Here is an 11,489-nt window from a genome sequence, read left to right on the forward strand (position 1 = left end):
ATTCTTAATGATTAAGTCATCCTCAACTGCGTACATCAAGTAATCTATCTGCTTCCTTAACACCCCAACTTGATTGCCCTTTCGGATGCCAACTTGAGATTGCCGGCCAGTGGTAAGAAAGAAGACTAGCCACAGAAAGAGGTTGAAAATGCTTAATATGCACGTAGCTATCATGTTCCGTGAAAAAAATTGCGCCTACATACATGTCTCGCACGTACTTCTTTGTCTTTTAAAATAATTGTACATTTAGCTTTCTCCTAAATGAAATTTTATAAATTTATCCAACTTTATGGAAAAATATATGAAGATTTATAACACAAATTAGTTTTATTGAAGCGGAACCAGGAAAAAACCTACATATTATGATGTGCGTAGGCCTTAACACGAGACCCCCCATGTTTCATCGTATCCATTAAGAAATACATGCTCATATTTTTATTATTTGGTATTGTCCGTATCGATATATTTTTCATAAAAATCTAGTCAAATTTCTTTAAGTTTGACGTGGATTTAGAACAAATCTAAATGTACAACTATCTAGAAACGAAGTGAGCAAGTAGTAGGATAGCACTCCCTCCGTCTCATATTAAGTGCCAAAATATTACATGTATGACGTATTTTAGACTTTTAGTATATAGATATGTTCATTTTTAGAAAAATTTGAGTCACTTAATATGGGATAGAGGGAGTATCATTTATCCATAGACAATTCCGTGCTCCACTGTTGTCTATCCATTGCAGTTAAGGAAATGCTAGTACCATGTATATATTATACTACTTTTTCCGTCCAACAAAAGATGTCTCAACTTTAACTTAAATTTGAATGCATCTATAAACTAAGTCATGTCTAGATATATTCAAATTTTGACAAAACTGAGACATCTTTTATTGGATGGAGCGAGTATAAATAGTGCAGAGTGTGTATGTGTACCGACAATAGACCCATGTAAATTCAGCTTACAGAACATGTATAACACACGTCCTACTACCGATACTATCTCCCAAGCTTGTGTGATGACTGAACGGGTTTGGCTAGGGATCAGGCGACTGAGATTTGAAAATCTCAGTCGATACCCTACCGCTGTAAATGACTTGCGTACAGCTCCGAGCTGATCATTGAGCTGGTCCGTTTCAAATCCATTAGCTGGCGCTCATGTACGACGATTGAATACGTACGTGAGACATATCGTGTGCATGCTTACGAAGAGTTAATCCATCAAGCACCGGCTACCATGTGTGTGACGTGCATGCAAAAATCTCTTTCTTTGAACTGAAAAAAATTACAGATGCAAATTAAATAGTTATGGTTGCAACCTAATGCAAAGGAAAAAAATTAAAAGTGCAACGGAAAAATAACAGTTGCAACCTATACAACGAGAAAAATTACGAGTGTGGCTTCAAAAATTACAGTCGAAAAAATTACAAAGTTGCAGTTGCAACTGCACACATTCATGAGAAAATCACAGGTTCAACTTAAAATTTACAGTTGCAACCCTATGCTACGAGAAATTTTACGGGCATGATTTAAAAAATTACAGTTTCAGTCTCCATGCAACTGAGAAATTACAGTTCCAATTAAATTGTGGAAGCGTAAAACTTAGTGTGTAGTTCGAAAAATGGAATAGACTTAAATAAATGAATTATAGAGAAAAACACACATTGTGTGCAATATTAATTTAGCATGCAACTAATTACCCTAAGTACTCACTCTTAACACTAGAGTAAAAAACAAAAATAGAAGGCACAATAAAAACAAGGGAAAAATAGAAGAAAAAACGAACAGAAAAATGAATAATGTAGTCGTAAGGACTCGAACCTAGGACATATGCAAACGGCAGAACATGCTCAACCAGAGACAAACCAGATATTGCTGTGCATGGTGACTTGTTAATCTATTTATCTCTGTTGTTCAGTCGACTGAGAAATTAAATTTCTCAGGCGACTGATCCCTGGCTATTCCGTATAATCTTTGCATCCTTGATGACCTGCTCGCTCGGGGATATTTTTCTGCAGCTTGTAGACGTGACCAAATTGTTTTACATTAATAAGATTTCGAGGTGGCTACTTGATCACGCCAGCTAGGGATGGGAATGGGCCGAAGAGACCCATTGGATCGCTGGGACGACCATCCAATGAGCCGACCCAAGATATCAAAGGTCAACTAGTCTCCATGTAATGTCAGTCTCGAAAAATATTTGGATTTTACTTCTAAAAGCCTGAAGACTTCTTTTACCCACTGCACCCTCCGTCCGGGTATGTAAAGTCTACGCGGAATTTTATGCCAAACATTAACCAAGAATTGTATAAATAATATTTCGTGATGTATATAAAAATTATAAACCATTGGAAAGTGTTTCTCAATACGAATCTAACAATATTATTTTTGTGCAATAATCTTATATTATTAATGTAATTTTGGCATAAAATTCCGTAGACCTTACATACGACAGAGTGAGTAGTTTTCATAAGTAGACCCAACGGCATTTGTGCATCCAATATTCTCCTCACCGAGCTTGTTGCGTGGCAGCCTAAACCTCGGCAACCCACCGCTCCACAAAATCTGCCAAATCCCCTGATTCTGGGTTCCACGCTCCACGGGCGGAATCAGGATTTGGCACTTTTGTTCGGCACGCTCCACGGGCGATATCAGGATTTGGCAATTTTGTTTCTCGATTTTTTTTTTTTGCGTTTGTATGTGCTGGAGTGGCGACGCTGGGTGTTGAGCTCCTTGGGCGCCGGCGAGCGGCAGTATGAGGAAGGGCAGGAGGTGCAGGACTGCGGGCACAGAGGAAGGGCCCCCGCAGTGGCGCTGGAACACGCCGACGGTGGCTAGCGCGAGTGAGGTGGGTGCGACGTACTGACGTACATATGTAGACTCACGCTGGAGCATGCGCGCCGGTGGCGGCTCACTCGCGCGGGGTGGCTGTGACGTACTGCTGCTTGACGCTATGGCGTTGGTTTCTACTTTATCCTGTAATGAATATGGGCCATTTATTTTAGAAGATCCAATGGTTCAGGTTGTGATAGTATACTGCTAGAATAAAATGAACAGTATATGGCACTGTTTTTTAAACAACGATCTGACTTTATTTATTTAACGAATAAAGTACATCTGATCGAAAAAACTAAAATGACGACAAAGATTTCGGATAAACCGAAAGTTACGTCAAAAATCTTTGAAACCAACTTCTCTAACTGCGTCTTTTGCATCTTGATGTTTCTTCAAATCTTTGGTGATGATACAGTAGAAGACCAAACCTGCACATAAGCTGTAGGTTTTACTGAGCCGCATGAGCCGCACACCTCAGCGGGCGAGAACTTAAGATCGTTGAACGCGCGGTGGCTGGGACACACCCCTCGCAAGACAGGTTGTCAAACCATTGAATCATCGCCGAACTGACGAGGAAGAAGATCAAAATCATGAAATTATGAGCCATGAGATCCACAAACTCCATGGAGTAGACCATAATAGTCATGCCAGAACGGGGATGGAGCTGAAAGACCAAAAATCCAAGCATCGTCACCTCCACTGTCAGGACGCCGTCGCCAAGGATACATAAAACCTTATAAAAAAAATACTAATATGATGGCCAGATGTTGATCCGTGGTTCCCCTCACCTCTGATGGCCAAAAGGCTATACATGGCACTGTTAGGTCTAGTAGAGCAGTAGTAGAGGGTAATTTCAGAACATTTGAGCCCACGTTCCGCTCCGCACGGCCCAAACGGCCCACGCCGGACAAACTTCGTCGTTTTCCATCCCCTCTCTCTCTCCCCCATCGAAACGCAGCCGCCTCTCTTCCTGTTCCTCGCAGCCGCCGGGCCGTCAACCACCCAGACCCAGCCACCCAGGCCATCCCTGCCCTAGTCGCTAACCACACAGACCGGCGGTGCTGGGCTTTCGGCGAGGTTGACGACGGATCCAGCCGACGGTGCGGGGCTTGGCTGCGAGGTGGACGATGGCTCCTGCCGGTGGTGTGTGGCTTGCCGGTGAGGTCTACAAAAGGCTAAGGCCGGCGGCCGGGGCGGGGTCGACGACGGTCGGGGCGAATTGAGCGCTGGCGGCCGGCAACGAACACGAACGGTAAAGAGCCAGGCGATGACAGCAAATGGGCTTCAGCCCACTAGGAATTCTATTTACTCTTAATTATTTTAAATTCCAAATGTCTATTTATCCTTAAGCAAATCAAGGGTGTAGATTTATACACTGCTTCTCTAGCTTTAGCAGTATACGGATACCGTAATGTTTCTCGGCTGGAAAAAATGCTGCCGCTAAGAAGCATAACCGCTATTTAAAACCATGCTCACTATGGATGGATGGTGACTCACACGACGGGGATAGAGCTCGCCGTGCTCCAACTGCCTCCTCCTGCCAATGGCCCGACGCGAGACCCCACTGCTCGCCGCCTTTTTTTTTGTTGTTGTTGAGAAAAGCAGCGCTAGCTTGGGATCTGGCCGGAAAGGGATCTGGGCAGAGAATTATGAACTTCGTGTTCGTCTATGATCGATGTGATGAAGTACACGTGAAGTTGATTTTCAAATTTACAATACATGCTTAGGGGATCTGTACCGTCCGACGCAATTCAAAACCGAAAAACTGGCTTCATATAGAGATGCTCTTAGCGGTCTTGTAATTGTAATCATCTACCCGTTCAGTCTGTTGTTAGTCTCACGCAGAATGAATAAGCAAAGAGGTGAGCGGTCAGTTGCATCAAACCTCAGCCCAGATAACACTTCTTGGCAGTCTGTCTCCAACAGCAACTTCACATTCGTCTGAGAGCAAAGGGTATTCAAACCTTCGATGCATGCCCAAGCGGCCAAGCTTCAGTCTCGTCTGCAGAAGAGCAGATGGTACTGGGGCCCCAAGCGGCTGAAATCACCTGGCCTGTACTGGAGCGAAGGACTGCCTCCCATCATGCAGCACCCGAGTCCACGAGAAAACTGGCATCAACGTTTACCAGCACAAGTCCACTGATCCGGACCTTTGAATGCGACTGCACATCCATTCGGACTTCGGAGAGAGGAAAATTGGCACACACAAACATGCCTTTCACCAAGTCCCAAGGGCCAAGTTCAAAATGCCTTTCGCGAGGAAAGAAACAGGAATCGCATCCAGACCAAGGAAATAGCAGTGCAGTAAAACTATGTTTGACAGACAGGATTCCCATCCAGATCAAATTAATACCACAACTGGTAATGGGGTGTAGAACTATGTTATGATCCGCCTCTTCTAGAAGTTTGACGAGCGCTGGAACCAGACAATTCAGCCCCAAGGCTAATAGGGTGCAACAGTAATATGGAGTACATCTTTGTCATGCACCATGCTGTGATGAAACAATAGGGACGCCCATAATTAGTGGAGGTGGAGCCTAATGGAATCAGTTATCAGAGTGACGCATGCCCCGCCGATTCTGGTTGTTGTTGCTGATATTGTTTCTTGACTTGCCATCGAGTTTAGACCTTCGGTTCACTTGCTTCGGCAGGTCTTGCGGATCCAACATTTGTATTCTTCGTTGCTTCTTTGCTGCATTTGCCATAATTTAGTGTGTTGTCATCAAAACTATCCACCTGTAATTCTAATCCTAAATAGTCATTCAGATTAACATATAAAGATATACAGAGATTTTACAACGGGTAGAGAAAGCATAGGACTACAGGTTAGGTTATGTTGTAAAATTTCCTGGCGCTACAAGAATTAAAACAGAAGACATGCGTGCCACTATTGAATTCTTGATAATCTTGTTGAAGCTTTCGCTTAGTAGCAACAGGCTTGGCTTTCTTCGCAATATCTAGCTTTGCCTTAACTGAATTTTGGTCATGCTGACTCGATGGTTGCTGTAACCACTGAAATGTTTTAGAACAATAGTATAGACATCCCATAAGCATGTTGAACAACACAATAGTATGCTTACATTGGGCATAGTTGGTTTTGGTCTTCTTTGAGAGTGAGCCACCGAGATATCTTGCAGCTGCTTAGGACTGATTTTGATTTTGGAACCTATCGGCTCAGAATGCAACCTAGATGGTCTTATCAGTCCAAATGCTGCATTTGAAGGCTTCCCTTGTGCCTCCGTCATGGATTGATGACTTACTTGCCAGCCGGAAAGTTCATGCAGTCGTGACTGCCTCACTGCAGACTGATCAAGCCTCCAGTTCTGTACGGGATCATACTGTTGGACCATAGAAGGCTGCTCCTTTACTGAATCTTCGTTTGTAGGATACTGTTGTTCATCCTCCTTGCCATTGATTATAGTGTCTGCAGAGAAAATTAAAGGGCAACAACTATATCAATACCAATACAATGCATATTGAAAAACAATGTCTACATAGGAAGGAGGAAGCACAAGTACTCACTTCCATCATCATCCATTTCATCGAAGAACTTCGAAACCAAACCAAAGTTTCCAAGAGCAAGTGTCAGATAGCTTACAGACCTGTATGAAATTCAGCAAAGCTAAAAAGAGTAACAAACTGATTGCGGGCAGTACCTCGGATAGCTCTCTGTAAGCAAACGATGTGGCGAAAAGGGCAGCCTCATCCATGGGAGGGGAAGGCAACCCTCCTTCTTCCTGTTCCAAGCAAGAAACATCCATCGACTGTGGAGTATGATCTGTGAATTGTTTCAGCAAAATCATGTTAGGGCACCACACCTACAATAAACATCTAAAAGAAGAGCACCCAACCTGCGTTCCTCACCTATAATGGCAGCTTCATTGTTCATCCACTCATTGACCGTAGCCTGCCAACCTCTAGAATGTGTGTCAAGAATAATGGAATGATTTTGATTTTAGTACCACTAGAAAATTTAGAAAAAAATAACACAAAACAGATGACTGCCTAATAAAAATTAAAAGCTGACAAGTTCACGCGAAGAATACAAAAACTTACTCAATGAGAGATCCAGCGAGTTGCCGGATCTGCTTTGAGGCATGCTTGCGTAGCGGTTGCACGGCCTTTATAATCTCAGTAACCTACGATCGACCAGTCCATATGTATGAACAAGAGCAATTAAGGAAGTAACAAAACAAAAAGGCTCAATTTCACCCCCTGGCATACCCTGACGGTGTCCACCGTGAATTGCAGCAGCTGCAGCCTCCGGAGCAGGTCGAGCAGTTCGTCCTCCGACTGCAAGAAAATAAAATAAACAGACATACAGTCAGTACTGGTTCGAAAAAGACCAATGACAGCCGCGGTGGTCGCAAGGCGAGAACCTTTTGTTGGTTGCTGGAGAGGGCGGCCTTGACGCGGACGGCCTCCGCGACGACGGGGTCGCCGGAGCTGTCGCGGTGAGTGGAGACGGCGGGGCCGTCAGAGCTGCCGTGCTGCTCCTGGAGCGGCGGCGCCCCTGCGAAGGCAGGTGCCGGCCAAACGGCCTCCTCCGACGGAGGGAGGACGGTGTAGAGGTGCTCGGCGATGGCGGCGCGCCGCGCGCGGAGTCCGTCGGGGTGGTCGGCGGCGGCGACTCGGATAGCGGCGTCGATGGCGTCGAAGATGCTGGCTTGCGCGCCGTTGAAGAACCCGCGCCAGTAGTCCAGTGACCGCGGCGGCGCCGCCATCCGCGCGCGGACAAGGCCCAACCAACGATCAAAGCGAAGGGAGTCCCGAACGATCCCCTTCCTCCTTCTTAAAATTCGAATCCAATCTAAGATTACTATCGACCCTTTGATCGCTTTATATACTCTTTCCTTGATCTGGTTGCTCCAAATAAGTAAAGAAGTTACCGGTATACTAGGGAATACAGCAGAGAGGCGGGGAAACCATTTTGCGGTTTCTTTTCGCAATTGCGGCGCGGTTTGTAACCTCCAACAATATCTAAAATATAGCACTAGTAGTAACTAGTGTCTAGTAATATCTTCCCTGTTTGTTCTATACACTTGTCTCGTTTCGCTCGGGAGGAGGAGGGAGGGGGGCGAAACGACGCGGGCACGGCTGGAGACAACGAATGGGAATGATGAGAATGCCGTCTTCATTCTGGTGTGGTGTCACAAGGACGACGCGGATGTCAGTGAGGAAAGATGGGAAACGTGAAGGGTATGTTTCGATTCAAGATGGCAACGAACGAACCTGCGGGGCAGTCCTTGGCCCATTGCCTACCCGTAGCCGGTCACTGGTTTTAAGTTTTTTCTATCCCCGTCCCCATCAGGTTTTCCGTCCCCATCGGGAAACCCAAACCTGCAATAAGACCACACCACGATGGAGGGAGTGGCGCCGGCAACCCGATGCGGAGTGAGTGACAAGATTGAAGAGGCAGGAAGGGGGTGGGCGGTGGTGGGCGATGACGGCGCGATGCGGAGGGGGTGGGCGGTGCCACGACGTGGAAGGATTAGGCGGCGACGGCGACTGGATGTGGTTAGGGTGCGATGGGCTGAAAATGGGCCATCCATATGAGCATATATATAGCCCATGTGTGAAACTTTTCAAGGGTTCCATCGAGTACCGGGTTTGGGCAGCAAACGATGGAGTGATGAGCAATGGCCATCAGAGTAGTCGAAAGAGGGAGAAAAACCAACGGGAGAGAGATGGGGAGGCCATCAATGGGGGGGAGGGAGAGAGACGCGTGAGAGATGCACATGAAAAATGTTTGAATTGGGTATATCCCTATCCCTCGACATGATGAGAGGTCCCTTTTTGCATGTGGGCTGTAGCAGGGACGGGCATATTAACCGAAAACCGATCTACCGAACCGAATTAACCGAAACCGAATTTTTCGGTCCTTCATTCGGTTAGCAAAACCAGAAAACCGAATTTATTTTTGCCAGTTCGGTTTCAATAGTGGAATACCCGAAATAACCGAAGAAACCGGAAAAAATAGAAAAGGTTTCAACCAGTGGCCATGGATCTCTGCCGATTTTTCGTCTGCTCCTACCCCATGCTTCACGTGATTCAAGTTTTTCGTTTTATTCATGTCGATTTCTTCCTGATGCAAAGATTTTCGGTTTGTTCGGTCAAAACCGAAGCCGCTGTAGCCACCTGTCACGTAGGGGTGGGCATAAAACATAGAAACTAGAACTGAACAAATCAAAAGTTTTGGTTGTTTCTATGTCACAGCATTTTTTGTTTGTTTTTACTGTACTAATCTAATTGGTTCAGTTAAGTTCGGTTTTGTAATCTGGCCCATCAGCACCCCTCAGCGCCCAGCAGCTCACGCCCCAACCGAAAAAATTGCCCAACGAACCGTAGTATTAGGGCTCTTCCATGACTTCCGACTCTCTCCACCGCTAGTTTCGTCTCCACACCGTCAGCCGCCAGGGAGTCAGGCGTTCCACCTATCACGACTCCGACTCCGCGCCGGCGGCCACCACCACAGGACGAGACCTTGGCCTCACAGGCACAGCCACCCCCCCCCCCCCCCCGCCTCCTCAGACTCCGGCCGCTGCCGTCGCTATGAATCCCGCCATTTTTGTAGCGCCCCGATTGCCGCCGCCATCGATCGCGACGGCCCGAAGAATCTGCCGTCGATCGCTACAAATCCGTTGTATACTTGTGCCCATTTGGTACATCTGTATTACCTACTGTTAAATTATGTACAAATCGAAAACCGAATCGAAATTTACAATTAACAAAATTTCAATTTTGACTATTTAAATGCTAATTCGGTTGCCATTTGTTGGTAACTGAATTTCAAAAATAGACTAAATTTCACTAACTGAATTTTCGGTTTATGCCTAACGCACAGTCGTACTGTGAGGGCCCAAAAAACCAAACAGATTGCAAACCAAGTGCGGGCTGGGCTACCAAACGCCTTGTGCATGCCGCACTGGCTTTCTTTTGTTCTTATGCTTAGGGACAGTTGCTAAGGAAAAAGAAAATACATGGAGTCAATTGATTTAAATCCAATTGTTCAAGAGGCTCTAGTAATTTTATTTTGCATAATTGGTACTGCAGGAGTAACACTGTATAACGGTATAAGCAAGTGCACGAAAATCTCTTGTTGCCATTTTAAACTACCAGTACAATGCTCGTGCGTTGTCACGGTGTTTTAAACATATGCACACGAATATTCACATTTATAAAAAATGGTAACAACATAATTTGACATTCAATCGAACTGAACAAAACAATGTCACTACAGGAGAAACCAGCTTTGCCGGAGGCCAGGGGCGCCGGCAAAGCCACCTTTGCCTCCGGCAAAGCCTTTGCTGGCGGCTTTCCATCAGGGCCGCCTGCAAAGCCCGTCGGCACAGAGATCCACCGGCAAAGGATTTTTTGCCGGCAGTTTTCGCACCGGTCCGTCAGCGAAGCCTTTGCGGGCGGCAAAAACCACGGCCTCTCCGGCAAAGAAAAAGGGATCACGGCCGGCGGTGGCGTTAACGGCGAAGAACGCTCTGGGCCCACATGTCGGGGGCCGCCAGCAAAGGCGCCGACACGGGGCTCTAGCCAGGTAAAATGCCGCCGGCAAAGGGCAGGCACGGGGCATGCCGCGAGCCGGCCTCGCGTGTCGCGTGGTGGCCCACCTGTCAGCCTTTGCCGGCGGCATGGCCGCCGGCAAAGGGCAGGCACGTGGCACGCCGTGAGCCGGCCACGCGTGCCGCGTGGTGGCCCACCTGTCGGCCTTTGCCGGCGGCCGGCAAAAATGCTGCCGGCAAAGGCTGACATGTCGCACGATCTGGGGAGAGGCCTAACTTAGCCTTTGCCGGCGGCCAAGACTATGGCCGTCGGCAAAGGATTTTATTTTTGTTATTTTTATCGCAGCAATTAAAAATATTTTGACAACACATATATATAGATATATATTCAAACACATCACAGTAATACATCCACACAAAATCATACACGCATACACATATAGCATTCACATCACAAGCATATAAACATCTCATGAAAGTCTGAAAACATCACATATCTCACAACAAAAGTATTACAAGTGTTCATCACATGGTAGCAACATATTACAAGAGTTCATATATGAAAAGAAGGTGACTCGGGCACCTTCAACATCCACCACCCATTGCACCAGTAGAAACCTATGAAATAGAGTTGGAATAGCATAATTAGATATAAATAAAGGCATTGAAGTAACAATTGTAGTATTTGAAGCGGAACTTAGCCATTTAGCTCAAAAATGGTGCAATGGTCACATAAATGAGCCAAATGGCTCAGAAATGCCACCAAGGCAACATTTTGAAGCCAAATGAGCCAGAAAATGGCTCCAAGGCACCATTTTGGAGCCATTATGGCTCCTCTGACTCCAAGATGGTGCCATGGTACGCACCATTTTGGAGCCAAATGACTCCTAAATGGTCTAAATGATACCAAGCTACCATTTTGGAGCCAATATGGCTCATTTGGCTCCTAAATGGTGCCCCTGGTGGCATTTTTGTGCCAAATGACCAAAAATGCCACCAAGACACCCTTTTCGAGCCAATATAGCTCATTGGCTCCAAAATGGTGCCTTGGTGGCATAAATGAGCCAAATGCCCAAAAATGGCACCAAGGCACCATTTTGGAGCTAATATGGCTCTTTTGGCTCCAAAATGGTGCCCTGGTGGCA

At 46.1% G+C, this 11,489-nt stretch overlaps 1 protein-coding gene across 2 annotated transcripts; it reads right to left on the bottom strand.

Annotated features, from left to right (window-relative positions):
• Window positions 1–4,195: 4,195 nt before the first annotated feature.
• LOC100843529 (probable mediator of RNA polymerase II transcription subunit 26a) lies at window positions 4,196–7,799 on the bottom strand. 2 transcript variants are annotated; one of them, XM_014896591.2, is made up of 8 exons: window positions 7,210–7,799; window positions 7,055–7,123; window positions 6,887–6,969; window positions 6,695–6,747; window positions 6,487–6,608; window positions 6,353–6,380; window positions 5,911–6,254; window positions 4,196–5,522 (listed from the first exon to the last, which is right to left on the bottom strand). In XM_014896591.2, exons 1-8 carry the CDS (start codon window positions 7,552–7,554, stop codon window positions 5,466–5,468), a joined length of 1,101 nt encoding a protein of 366 aa, XP_014752077.1. In that variant the 5' UTR covers window positions 7,555–7,799; the 3' UTR covers window positions 4,196–5,465. The 2 variants fall into 2 exon arrangements, with proteins under 2 accessions (XP_014752077.1, XP_024312679.1); XM_024456911.1 differs by having other exon boundaries at window positions 4,196–5,833.
• Window positions 7,800–11,489: the final 3,690 nt, after the last annotated feature.

Source organism: Brachypodium distachyon, chromosome 1 (genome assembly GCF_000005505.3).
Source record: "Brachypodium distachyon strain Bd21 chromosome 1, Brachypodium_distachyon_v3.0, whole genome shotgun sequence".
In the NCBI taxonomy this organism is placed as follows: Eukaryota; Viridiplantae; Streptophyta; class Magnoliopsida; order Poales; family Poaceae; genus Brachypodium; species Brachypodium distachyon.

Coding starts and splice junctions, on each gene's coding strand:
- LOC100843529 (XM_024456911.1), bottom strand. CDS start 7,554: ATGGCGGCGCCGCCGCGGTCACTGGACTACTGGCGCGGGTTCTTCAAC. Junction 7,124..7,209: donor TCTCCAGCAACCAACAAAAG/GTTCTCGCCTTG, acceptor ATTTTCTTGCAG/TCGGAGGACGAACTGCTCGA. Junction 6,255..6,352: donor TGAAATGGATGATGATGGAA/GTGAGTACTTGT, acceptor TTTTCTCTGCAG/ACACTATAATCAATGGCAAG.